This window comes from Oryza brachyantha, chromosome 4 (genome assembly GCF_000231095.2).
Source record: "Oryza brachyantha chromosome 4, ObraRS2, whole genome shotgun sequence".
In the NCBI taxonomy this organism is placed as follows: domain Eukaryota; kingdom Viridiplantae; phylum Streptophyta; class Magnoliopsida; order Poales; family Poaceae; genus Oryza; species Oryza brachyantha.
Genome location: NC_023166.2, coordinates 11366162 through 11380173, shown reverse-complemented (window position 1 = coordinate 11380173; position 14012 = coordinate 11366162). Strand labels below are relative to the sequence as shown.

The following is a 14012-nucleotide window of genomic DNA, read 5'->3' as shown; positions in this document are numbered from 1 at the left end:
ACCGGTTCATAACTTTCACGTCTTGTCGTATAAAAAATCATTTTTGTCCGAGTGACACCGTCATGATTGGTTCCTCGTGGTCAGCTACCATTTTTGCGATGCCACTAGTTTAATTAACTTTAGCGACTAGATTACCAGCTGACCTTTAATAGAGTAACTATATATCCTGTCAGCTTATTACTCGATCCGATCCAGACAACAGAAGTACCACGACCAAAACTGCTTTTCCTGGAGTGTCAGTGATGAGGCATTTGCACGTCGATCGATCCTGTGTCACATCACAACAGCGGTCGAGCATATGCATGTATACGTCGTAACGGATAACCATGACAAATTTTCTAAGCGGACATTATATCGGAAATTGTTTGGCTTTTCGATCAAATATAAATTAAAAATAGTTTATAAATAAAACTTTTATATATGTATTCATAGCAACCTAAAAGCCAACTAACTATAAAAACTATGATAAAAAAATCCTAAAATCAGCTCTAAATCTACGATTAAAAATTTAAATTTTGCCTCATACATAAGCAAGTAAAATGATGGTGGTGTGAAATAGGGATATGCATGTTAGTGTTTGCTACGAAATTGAGTAACCACCTAGTGAGTTCAGTGGTTAATCACTAATTAATCACTGTAAACCATAAATGATTTGTACTAAGTCTCCAACTGTTCACTAAGGATTGGTAAATTGATCCCACTTTAGGTCACTCTCGTCGTCGAGTTTAATAAATACCCTTAAAACATAAAATCACATATCTTAATCCCCATCTTCCGAAACCAATTATATTTAGTTCATATTATTAGGTCCTCTGATCCGCTTATATTAACTAAGCGCTTATGTTAAATAAATAAAAGTGGCCATACATGCCTCATATATACCTTATAATTATAGTAAAATCTTTATCACGGAAGAAATCATCCTCGGATGTCTCATATGTACCTTATAGTTACGTAGCACAGTAGCAGTATTAGTAAAATATTTACTGGGAGAAAAATTAACTACTTTATGTTTAGATCATATGTCTAAAATAATACACGGTGAGTTATTTATTTATGATTTATTTACTCGGATAAGAGGGGAAATGAGAGAAACCACGTGTGCACGGGAGGTAGCGGAGAGAGCCGAGAAACCGGGGGAAAACACACTTGTGATGCGCGTACTCTGTTAAATCGCACCGCTCTATTAAACCGTGGGGATGGGCCTGTGCTGGGCTGTCGGCCCATATAAACAATCCTACTACCAGATTGCAGAAACCGGGCCAACGCAAACATCACGCACTGATACGACCAAAACCAAACGAGTGAACGAGCGACTGTTTCATCTCGAATCGTACGTGCGAACACAAATTTGTCGCATCTTCGTTATATGCTCGTGCGTTACAACGAACTTATAATTTAAAAAAAAACTAATTAGTTCAGAGCACTTATTTTCAATGTACCACAAAAAAAATTTAGAAATAATTACACGCCCGTGCGTGCGTGATTCAGTTTTGTTTTGGTTTTCTTTTTTCGTACGACGTTATTTTGTTTCCTTTTTCTTTTTCTTTCAATCTTTTGCAATGTGCGTGGGAAGTTTTTTTTTTTTGGGGAAGAACAAACGGACGAAACGTAGCAAAGATATATAAATTGACACGATTTTGTCACATAGATCTGCGTGCGTGTCTCGCCCAACGTCGGCGACACGTCGGCGGCGAGGTACATACGAGGAGCACCTCCGCTAGCTCCACATCCTCCTTAGCGACCCCACCAGCCTCGCCGAGCTGCCCTGCGGTTTCGCGGCGGCGCCACCATCGCGCAGCGCCGTGGTGGCGGTGGCGGTCGTCGTCGTCGTCGTTGTGGCCGGGACCTCCATGACCAGCACCGTCGCGGCTTCTCCGCCGGACGATGGGCATGGGCCGGTGTGACGCCCGTCCACGTGGATGGTCCGTGCGGTGGTCGTTCTCACCGCGCCGTGCGTGCCCCAGAACAGGACGTTCGTCGGCAGGGAGGTGGCCGCCGCGTAGTTGGCCGGCTCCGGCTGTACCGGAGGGAGAGCGAAGGGAGGAGCGGTGGCGGTGCGGGTGGCGGAGGCTGCGTTTCTGCTTCTGCCGTCGTCGACGGCTACGCGGCAGAGCGGGCAGGTGGAGTGGGAGCCAAGCCACAGGTCGACGCACTCGGCGTGGAAGCCGTGGCCGCACCCGGGCAGGAACCTGGCCGCCTCGCCGTCCGCGACCTCCGCGATGCACACGGCGCACTCCAGCGGCGGCGCCGCGAACTCCTCCGCCCTGTACACCGCCACCGGCAGCGCCCGCAGCAGCGCGGGGTCAACGCCGCCCTGCCCGCCAGCCTTCTCGGCATCCACGCCGACGACGCCATTGCCAGAGCCGGACACACCACGGCCACCGCGCCGCCGGCCGCCGCTCGCCGCCGCCGCGGGGCCACGGCGTCGCATCGCGGTGAGGAAGTGGTGCATGACGAAGACGAACGCCAGGGCGACGAAGATGAGGACGACGCCGGACAGGACAACGTCGCCGTCGACCGCCACGGTCGGATCGGCCAACCGCCCTCCTCCCGGCGGGCCGCCGCCGCCCGCGTCTCCCACCGCCAACGCTGACATGCTCTGCCCTTTTCTTGCCTCCTGCGCCGGTGTGCGATCGCGAGCTTTATGATCGCCTCTCATCTCGAGAAGAGGTTTTGGTGGCGCCACCTTGATGATGACGACGACGACGCACTAGGAGACTGGAGCCCTTGATGGAGTTGGTGTGTTGGTGTGGGTTAGAGACTGACTACTGCTAGTGATTAAGTTGGTGATGACACAAGGGCAGACATAATTAAGTGTAAATATTAAATTTTGTATGATGTGATCATGTTACATGTAGTCATGGAGTGGAGAAAGGACTAGAAATCTTCTGGAACTCTGGTAGAGATTAAGTCAGCAACGCCTAGAAGAACTCAGATTTGCATGGAGAACAGAATGGAAGGTTGGAGATGTGCTGGAATTATCGCCTGGGACTGCCTGTGTATTCTCGTCGAATTTTCATTCAAAAATTTAACAAATATAACTATAATATAACTACAGTGTAAATTTTATAAATTATACTGTAAATTTGTATAAAGAGTGTAACTTTAAATTTCGGAAAATTCCTCTCACCCATATGTGAAATATAATTTAGAATCTCGAGATCTAATCTAACTATCCAAAATTACGTGAAAATTAAAATATAATTTATAAAATTTGCACTGTAATTGTAATATATACATCTGTCAAATTTTAGAAGGAAATTTGATACCAAGTATATAGGAAAACTGTTTGAGGACGTGGGCCGTCACGCCATTCCATTGGGCCGCACATGGGCCCCCATCTCGACAGGCAGGCCTTTTCTTCTCCGGGCTTCTCCTCCGCCGTGGCCGCCGCCGCACGCCGCCTCGCCTCGCCTCGCCACTCGCCGTCGCTGCGGGAGATATTTTAGTTTTGCAAGGGCGCCCTTTTTTGGCGCGACGCAACGGCATATCTACCCAGCTGCCTCTCCGTCCCGTCCCGCGCGTGCCTTTGCTTCCACTTCCAGCGGCAGCAGCAGCTAGCCTTATCCTCTCCTCGCCTCTGCTGCCCGCGGGGATGATGCCGAGGATGGCGCCGCCGCCGCCGCCGCTCTCCGGCAAGCCGCCGACGCTCCCATTCTCCCCCAATAAGCCGCCGCCCATGCCGGTGTACAAGGACCTGCACTTCAACCGCGACCTCTCCGCCACCAAGAAGCTCCAGGTAATGGACAGACAAATCAACAAACAGCTAGCTAGCTTTTGCTCGATCTGGCTTCCTCTTGAGAGGTGCGCTGCAGGCCGGCGTGGACCTGGTGGCGCGGCTGGTCGGGGTGACGCTGGGACCCAAGGGGAGGAACGTGGTGCTCAGCAACAAGTACGGCCCCCCCAAGATCGTCAACGACGGGGAGACGGTGCTCAAGGAGGTACAGTACTGCGACTGCCGTAATGCCATTTACCTCCTCAAGAACACAATGATCTTTGTAGATTTGAGTATTTGAATTGTGCGCATGCATAGACTGGCGGTGTTCAGTTCATCTGAATTGCAGCCGCTCATGTCCCGTGCATGGTGTAGTGTTTGTTTCAGCATTGTGGAGTTGATGCTTTTGCGTTGTTCAGCATTGACAAAAGTGTAGGATTCCCATACATGCTATTGTTATGGCATGACATTGGCACGGTGATTCTAATGGTTGATTTTGTTGTTCTGTCCGATGCTGTCACAGATCGAGCTAGAGGACCCATTAGAAAATCTTGGAGTGAAGCTGGTCAGGCAGGCTGGTGCCAGGACGAACGATATTGCTGGCGATGGTTGTACCACTTCCATAATCCTGGCTCAAGGCCTGATTGCTGAAGGAATGAAGGTGTGTGGCGTGCTCCTGTCCTCTCCTTGTCTGTGCCCTATAGGTTTTTATTAACAGGAAAACTAGCTGGAATGGCGGATTTGTTGGTACCACTAGACTAGATATTCTGAACCTTGAACCTGCATCTTATGACCATGTTCATGAAGTAGGTGCTTGCTGCTGGAATTAATCCTGTCCAGATTGCGCGGGGCATCGAGAAGACTGCTTCTGCGTTGGTGTCTGAACTCAGATTGATGTCCCGGGAGGTATGCTTTCGTTTTTCGGTCGTTTCTGTATTTTAATTGACAAATCTTTTGTTTCTAAAATATGTTAGCATTCCTAATGTGATTTTTATCTAGGTAGAAGACCATGAAATTGCACATGTGGCCGCAGTTAGTGCAGGAGATGACTATGCTGTTGGAAATATGATTTCTGATGCTTTTAAAAGAGTAGGCAGGAAAGGTATGGTGAGGATTGAAAATGGAAGAGGCACGGAAAATGGCCTAGAGATCGTGGAAGGAATGCAATTTGATCGCGGTTACCTCTCACCTTATTTTGTAACTGATCGTACAAATATGTCTGCAGAGTTCACTGATTGTAAGGTAACTTCTAACTCTACCATGATAAAAACACCTTTACGCAGAGCAGAGTAACACTATGTTTCCTTTTCTTGAAGATATTGTTGGTTGACAAGACAATTACTGATGCAAGTGAGATTATAAGGATATTGGATAGTGCTGTCAAAGAAGATTATCCATTGTTGATAGTTGCCGAGGATGTTGAAGAAAAGGCAATGGCTGATTTGATAAAGAACAAGTTAAAAGGGACAATTAAAGTGGCTGCGATCAAGGCGCCTTCCTTTGGAGAACAAAAGACTCAATGCTTGGATGACATTGCTATCATGACAGGAGGTATAATACTTAACAGAGGTTCCTAAAATACATTTAACAGATAAGTGCAACTGCATCATCAGCATATTTCAAATCGTTTTTCAGGTACAGTAGTGCGTGAAGACATGGGATATACACTGGAAAGGGCTGGGAAAGAGGTTCTAGGTTCTGCTTGCAAGGTTGTAATCGGGAAAGATTCAACATTAATCGTTACCGATGGGAGCACCCAACATGCGATCGAGAAAAGGGTTGCTCAAATAAAGGGTCAAATTGAGGTATCATTGTTCAAAATTTGACGAATAACATTTTCACTCAGCCTTCTAGATATTTTAACTTTCATGTCCTGTTAATTCTAAAAAAAACATTTCATGTATATTCAGAAACTCTAGTTAATGCTTTGTTTTGTATGTACTGCACATTTACTTCAACTCTGCCGTAAACTAGAAAAAAATTATATGTTTGGAACATGCACAAAAGTTTTGTTGGCATCTGAAAAAAAAGCTACAATAAAATAAAGCTACCTTTTGGAAGCTACTGTGCATTATTCTGTGATCATACCCAGTGCTGTAATTATTATTTCCATTTAACTTCTAGAACTCAAATGAGAGGTACCAGAAGAAGATATTGGGTGAGAGGATAGCAAGGTTATGTGGTGGAATTGCAATTATTCAGGTATACGGCATGTGTTCTTGGTTTCCCAAGAAGAAACATTGTTCCAGCCAGTGTGTACATTTGGAATACCAGATTTTGAAACTTTAGTAAACATATATTGCAGGTCGGTGCTCAAACAGTAATTGAAATGAAAGATAAGAAGCTCAGAATTGAAGATGCCCTTAATGCAACCAGGGTACTTCTATCCTATCTACATTTGTATTATGTGTGGTTTTGTGAACTAAAAAGTTTTTTTTCCTAACCATAATTTGGAAATTTCAGGCAGCTATTGAGGAAGGAGTCGTGATAGGTGGTGGTTGTAGCCTATTAAGATTATCCATGAAGATTGACGCAATTAAGGAATCATTGGATAATGTGGAGCAGAAGGTATCTGACACCTTATTGTTATAATTAAAAGGGTGATGATTGCTAAAACAAGTGAAAGGGTATGAAATCTCGTGTTTAAATATGTCTTAATGGTTTGGGAAGTGTAAACACCATAGTCCTGGACTACTCGACACCATAGTCCTGAACTACTACTGTATCATGGTACCATTTTTGCTTCATAGTTGGTTTTAATAAAATAGATACACTTTTAGTTCTAACTGATCTTTTACCCATCTTCAGATTGGTGCAGACATCTTCAAACAGGCTTTGAGTTATCCTACTGCATTGATTGCAAGCAACGCTGGGGTTAATGGAAATTTCGTCATAGAAAAGGTTACTAGTTGCACAGATAGCCCTATGCCTCTGTCAGTTGCATTTTTTTCTTTTGTATGTGCATTTTTCTTGCTAACAATTTGATCGTTGTTTTTCAAAGTTGTTACTAAATGACGACAGTAGATATGGCTACAATGCTGCCAAGGACCGCTATGAGGATTTGATGGCCGCTGGAATATTAGATCCATCCAAGGTGGTGACAAATAGCCGTAGACGTCTGAAAGAGTATTAATTCCCTTTCTAAAAATCAGTAATGCTGAATGGCATACTAATGCAGCAATTCCCTCATCTTCCCAAATTTCACCAGGTTGTGAGATGTTGCATAGAGCATGCTGCTGTAGTTGCCAAGTCCTTTCTGACATCGGATGTGGTGGTTGTGGAGGCGAAAGAAAGCAAACCAGTTCGCATAAGGCCCCCAATGCCTCCTAGAAATTTGATTCCCCCAATTCCTGCTTCTGGTAACTACTACACCTTCATATAGAACATGCATTTGCACTGGAATTTCTTGCTTACTCTGCTGCTATGCTTTTCAGTTTCAGGAATTCGAGTGTAGAATACATCCCTTCCCAGCACTGATACTCAACAATAACAACAAAAAAATGGGACAATTCTTTTGCAAATCTACTCAGATAATAACAAAGTGCAAAAATACCTGACGAATAAATTCACCTCAAACATTGCTCGTGGAAGCTGTCGCCAGGTTCCATCAATGACAGCAGCAACAAGAGGGTGCTCTTAGAATAGAAAATGCTGGAAATTTCAACTGATATTCTTGTTTCCGAGACCTTGGGTGTTTTTTTACTGTGTTAATAGATCAAGCCAATTTTAGATGGCTTATCAATATGTATATGTAAGTTATATATCCGGAACTGTTACCTAATTTGTAAATATAGCAAGTAATTTTGCCAAGTGTAATTCTTACCCAGGAGGTTTGGGTTGATATCTGTTATACATCTGTAATATTTTTTTTCCTGAAAAAAGGGCTGGTGAGCTCTGTCATTCATTTCGAGGATAGAAGAAATACACCACTCAGAGTCTACATCTGTAACTGTAATCATACCCATTATTGAACCAAAGGACGAAATTCTGACATGAACATATGGCAGTAGTTTTGTGATGGCAACAGCAAAACCTGTCTTCTTGAGACTTGACTGAGTACGAGTTTTGCACTTAATTTCTAAATTCAAGATTGATTAGCAGCTATGGAAGACTATATATGCCGATGCTTTTTCCAGAGAAATTTTTTGTTGGACTGTCTGTGATTCTGTTCTGCATTAGTTCCTCTCAAAAATAAATAAACACAACAATCATGTGCATTGGTTGAGTGGGCAAGAGGGCACAATCCATGGATAATATGCACTACGAATGTGTTCAGACGGATCAAACTCATGAAACTCATGGTTTTAAGGAAGAACTGACAATGCAAACATCTGAATTCTGGAAACAGAATCGACTATAGCAATTGTCAGAGATGTGCTCAATTTTGCAACAGGCGCAGGGCATGCTCACGCATGTACACGTGTGGGTTCGCACGTAACACGCACACAGATAAGAGAGCGGGAAAGATGGGTGGTTTGACTTTGTGGACAATTATTAGGCACTAAACAACTTGGATCTTCTTCAACAGAATCCACTTTAGGACACTTGATATGGAAGCAAACATCCTCCTTTCAGCTTCTAATTAATTAATGCTGATATCTTATTAGCCGAGTTGTGGAAACTTGGGGTTTGTTTGTTCCGGTCCTACCCTCTGAATGGAGATATTGATTAACCTAATATGTAATTTAAGTCATCTTTGGTGTTAATTTCTAACTTGATGTGATATATAGACTATAGTAGTTGGTACAAGAGCATAATAGGGTCGTTTTCTGACTGCCTCAAGCCGCTGTATGACAGCTCAAGCCTTCTGGACATCAGCTGTAGTAGACGGTCAGTACACGATGTTGGTTAGGGAGACATGTCTGAGCATGCAAATCTATCCATTTCATGTTCTTGTAAAAAGAAAAATCAAAACCATTTCTTTCAGTTTCCTCTTGACATAGCTCACTGCTATGTTACTTTGCATAGATCTTCTCAAACAGGCCTACTTTGAAACAAAGAATTATGGAGAAATTCTGGAGGATTTTAATCCTATAGAATTTTATTTTATATTTAGCCTCTAAAACATAGCCTATTTGGATTGATGCCAAAATGTGACATACCAATTTATTGATAGCTTGAATAGTAATAGTGTATGTTTGGATTAAAGCCAAATTATTGGTATTGCCTATGATCAATTTGGCATTAATAAAGAACTCTCTTCTCTATATCATCAATATTTGGCTTCATATTGGTATCAATCCAAATATATATATGTAGTAAAACTCTGCCCTACCAAGATGATTTGGCACTACTAACGATTTGGTAGGATAGAGAATCAAATGTGCTCTAAGAAAAAACTCTATGAAACTTTATAATGATTTTTATGTTTCTTCTGCAGTATATTCAAATGGTCTTTCCCATGTTCTATATAATCTTTTTCTAGAGTAAATTTCATAAAACTACTTCAAATTTAACGATGTGTATCATAAAACTACAAATTTAACACATCTAAGGCTTTTATCAAAAAAACTACATATTTAACATCAACTTTATCCCAAAATTACAACCTTTGTAACATAAAAAGGACAACAGTGGAACTCTTTTTTAAGTTCATTGACAGCTTTACTAATAATTCTGTAGTTTTAGGATACAAGATCTTACATATGTAGTTCTTTGAGAAATCTGGTGCTAAATATGTAGTTTTATGATACACAACGTTAAATCTATAGTTAATTTTATGATAATTTGGTCAAAATATCTATAGTTTTGTAAAATTTACTCTTTTTATCCTACCAAAAAAACCCCATAATTTTTCAATCGTTGCATTTTACCATCCCTGCATCTCAAAAGAGGGTTACTGTGTTATCTTAGATTCCAGGGATGGCATGCATGCTTATGCCTCATGCTGTCACCCATGCATGCCCTTTTACACATCCCCCAAACATATATAGCAGATGCCTGAAGCATGCATATGCATGCATCAAGCACTGAGATGTACTACTAACAGCAAATTGACAAGTTTAATACTATAGTACTGTGTAACTGGAGAGGCTGCAGGCACAAGCTTTAATGGCAATAAGCACATATGTTTCACCCCCACACCTTGATCCATGCACACATGTACACCAGAGATTACCAGGAGCAGCAAGCAAATGACAGAGCAAAGCAAGCTGAGTAGACCCAGCACCAGCAGCAGCTTATATAGCTAGTAGTAGTAGCAGCTAATCCTAGCTAGTCCTAGGTATTAGCAGCAGCAGTAACAGTATCCGCCGGTTAATTGCAGTAAACTCCAGGTTAGGGTTCCCGCGCGCCTCCCCGCCCCCCTACGTAAACACTCGCCTAATCATTTGCTGCTGCTGCTTGCTGCCGCCCTCCCTCGCCCTAGCTAGTTTCTTCTCCCAGCTCGCACTCAAAGCGCGGCGGAGACGACGCGCGCGCGCGCGAATGGTGGAAGCGCTAGTGCGTCGCTCTCTCTCTCTCTCTCTCTCTCTCTCTCTCTCTCCTCGCTCTCCGGCAAATGGCGCGGTGTTTCTTCCGGCGCACACAAGATCGGGCGCCCCCCGCACGAGCCCGCGCATCGGGAGCCCCGCCGCGCGAGCCGGCCGGTCGATCGTCGCGCGTCACGGTGACGACGGCGGAGTGGATCTCACTCAAGGTGCACGAGGGCGCGGTAGTGCCGCCACCATGGACGTCGTCGTCGACCTCCCCCCACAAGTCGTGGCTAGCTAGCTAGCTAGCTGCCTCGCCCTGGCCAGTGGCCTCACATGCGGATCCCCCTTAACCCGTGCTCGATTAGGCTAATCACATCATGCCACTGTTAATTGTTAACTGATAATCATGATCTCCTCACACTTTTGTTGATGTGGCTAGCTAATTACTTTCTATGCGCCTTCTCGTGTTGAATTCAGCCGTCAAAACGACGACTAGCTATTAGTTCAAGAATCATCTTTTTTTTTTTTCTGGCGATACTGAAGGTTAACATTCAGAAGTCCATCATCTGAAAATGTATATGTATTATTTGCATGCCTCCATGAATGCATACAATATCTCTGTTTATTTCTGTCAATTATAGATTCCTATATATATACAAGAATTACGAGAAATTAATGGTTGTAAATTTTGACTATCCAACAAAATGACTAAGCCTTGGTTTGCGCGTTTGACATTGAGGTGGATTACGAGGACGTCGTTGTTTTTTGCATCAAAATTACTCACACACGTTAAGTATACTAGTAAAGTGCACGGTTTCTCCATTCGGCGCCCTAAAATTTTACTTTCAGTTTCAGTACATATGTTCTTTACCACTCTCAACAACTAGTACTGAAATCGTACGTAGTACGTGTTTCGGAATCGGTTTGATACTTTGATCCATCCATCGGGGAAGTACTTAATTAGAGCTCCTTATAGTTTAGTGAGGAATATATATATATACGCATGTCAACTAATCCTTCAAATCTAATTAAGCCGATCAGTTAAGGTTTTGGGGGAACTGTGCCTGCATGCATGTGTGGGGGGACTGATCCCTAGAGAGTTTGGTTGGTTTAGGTGTTGGGAATGAAGTGTTGGGCCATAATTTAGCTTTTTGGGCTGCTTAATTTAGTTCAGTTTCAGTCACCCTATAGCCCCCCCTACGCTCTCCACTGAATCCAGAATCAGTAATTCACATGTGGGGTAAAATTGCGAAACGCCAAAATCCGAGCAAGTTTAATAGTAGAAATTAATCCCACAAAAAACTTGCTCTAAATTCACTGGATTATGTTTACAAAAGCAGTCTGAACCTCACTGTTAATTGTTACATATACGTATATGCATGCATGCCACGTATGCATCTCTACAGCATCAAAGAAAATAAACTAGGTCAAATTCCAAGTGACTATATGATTCTTATTGGATCTTGCCCTGTCTACTCCTTTTCGAGTCCTCAAATCATGTGCATCAACATCTTCATGGAAAGGATCCCGTCATCCCTATCGATCTCGACCTAATTAACAATCCCAGTATCTTACACACATCAGTATAACATATCTGTACAATCATACGATATTTGGGATCACAATAGCAAATGTATGCAACTCTATTTTTTAAATAGAGAAATTTTACCGTCCAACATATTAAGATGGTACCGAGCGCAGTACCGTTTCCTAGCCATTGGATTGTGCGGATTGAATGACTGATAAAACACAGTACCGTTGACCTAATAGCGTGGTACCTTGCTCGGTGCGTATAGTACTGCCGTTGTGAATAGGGCTAGAAGGGTAGTACTGAAATTTTACATTTATTTTTTTTCTAGATTAGAATTTGGTGTTGGATCGAGAAGATGTCGAAACACTATCCCTTTCCCGTCTCTCCTCATCAATCGACATCACCAACAGCGGTCGGCGGCGGCGCAAGCAGCAACTAGGGCGACGCCGTGACGGTCGGCGGCGGTGCAAGCAGGTCGACGCCACGACGGCCGGCTAGGAGGCACACGGGAGTTGGGGAGGAGTTCCAATTCCCCTTCCTCATCTCTGTCGGCTCGTCGCATCAACAACGCTGGTCAAGATGAGGCCACGAGAGCTCGACCACGGGCGCTAGCTACAATAAGGGGCAGGCAGGCATCAGTAGCCAACAGCCAGCTCTACCCAGTGTCGGCTACAACAAGCGGCAGTCAGCAGCCACCTGCGGAGGGCAGTGATAGTTTCCAGTGGACAGTGCCCATCCTGCTCTTTCTAATTGGATAGTTAGATTTCAGTGGGTACCTACCGTTGCTGGTACTACCCGGTACCACTTGTTTGGACCATAGCAATGCTCTTTTAAATATGATATGTATGAATATCCTGATGCACGATTACCTTTTGAATTCGATCGTTCATGCTAGTACAGTAGTACTTTATGGCTTCAATCCAATATTAGTTTTGCTATATATCACTCGACATATTTTGAAGGCAAACTCATACGATTTGCTTCGAGATTTTTGCTTTCGTGGTGCTCTGACACATCTTAGTGAACTCTCGAAAGGTTAGATCTGGGTTTTAGGGATGGGGCTATGGTTTCGAAGTTGGGTGTGCGAGAGGAGAGGGGTTGGGAAGTGAGAGATGTTCCCTAGCTAAGAGATATGACTAGGCCACTATCTGCCCGACGATGCGTTGGTGGTCACGGCGGGCTAGGGAGGTGGTGCCACCATTCTTTCTCAAGAGTTTTTTTTTACTATGAGATATTTTACTATTCTTAAAAAGTAACCTGAGATAACAAAAAAATTAGTTCAAATTTTTGGTACCTCAAGCTAGAATGTACCTCAAGCTACTAAATTTTTGCCTTGAAAAATGTGGCACCTTGAGATAGGCTTTATATAAAAAAAACTTTGTTTACTATTCTTGAAAAGTATCCTGAGGTACAAAAGAATTTAGTGCAAAATTTTAGCACCTTAAGTTATATTGTACCTTAAGATGCTAAATTTTTATACTAGAAAAGTATGATATCTCAAGATACTTTTTTAAGTATGATAAAGAAAACTCATATATAAAACATATGCATTGTTCCATATAATAAATTTTAAAAGACCTAAAATATCTGATATGAAACGAACGGAGTACAGGATCCGAAGAGTAGAAATGCATCGAGTGGAGCATAGATAATCACATCAAATATATACAAGAAAAGTAAAAATACGTCACATTTAACTGTGCAGCCATCCCCGGTAGCTAGGAGAGATTCTCTCCATCTTAAGCTTGGACGGGGACCCTCCATCACGAAGAACTTCCTGTCCCCGCCACTAATAATCGACTCACCAAGCAATACCAACACTTGCACAGTTACACATCACCAAAAAATATACTGCAATTACAGAAAGCTGTAAGCCCTGTACGTAACTTCTTAGCTAGACAAATACTGTATAACTAATAAATTAAAGAATCTAATTAAGATCAGCAAGAGCATGCAGTTAGCTCTCCCCAAGGTAATGCATGTACGCAGCTGATGCAGCACTTGCTTTGATCTTAATCAAGCGATCCCTAAACAATGGCTACCTCGGGGCCTCGGGATCGTTAATTTGCTGTAGAATAATGCGGCTGACCTAGCTCGCCCGCGCCCCGATCATGGCCTTGCCTTGCTTCCTACGTGACCAACTTTTATCCCCGTCCATCGCCGCGGCGGCCGGCGTCAACTCTCCACCACCACCACCACCCTCCCCCTCTTCGCGCTACCTGTGGCTGGTCGATCGACTGGCGAGTGCGGCCAGCCATGGCGGTATATATACGAGCTACAGGCCTCTTCCCGCGTCCAGAAGGTGTTGAAGGCTTGGTGCGCGGTGTGACTGTGTGAGCGAGCGGGAGCC

At 43.6% G+C, this 14012-nt stretch overlaps 2 protein-coding genes across 2 annotated transcripts; one reads left to right on the top strand and one right to left on the bottom strand.

Moving 5' to 3' along the window:
• Window positions 1-1523: 1523 nt before the first annotated feature.
• Window positions 1524-2863, bottom strand: LOC107304017 (E3 ubiquitin-protein ligase EL5-like). Its single transcript, XM_040523609.1, has one exon. It carries the CDS (start codon window positions 2660-2662, stop codon window positions 1721-1723), a length of 942 nt encoding a protein of 313 aa, XP_040379543.1. The 5' UTR covers window positions 2663-2863; the 3' UTR covers window positions 1524-1720.
• Window positions 2864-3514: 651 nt separating this feature from the next.
• LOC102708151 (ruBisCO large subunit-binding protein subunit beta, chloroplastic-like) lies at window positions 3515-7640 on the top strand. The gene is made up of 14 exons (XM_006653385.3): window positions 3515-3742; window positions 3819-3944; window positions 4242-4379; window positions 4529-4624; window positions 4718-4960; window positions 5035-5269; window positions 5354-5523; window positions 5843-5920; window positions 6024-6095; window positions 6182-6286; window positions 6527-6619; window positions 6720-6812; window positions 6927-7077; window positions 7153-7640. The coding sequence occupies exons 1-14, from the start codon at window positions 3599-3601 to the stop codon at window positions 7170-7172; spliced, it is 1764 nt and encodes a 587-aa protein (XP_006653448.2). The 5' UTR covers window positions 3515-3598; the 3' UTR covers window positions 7173-7640.
• The last annotated feature ends 6372 nt before the right edge of the window (window positions 7641-14012 follow it).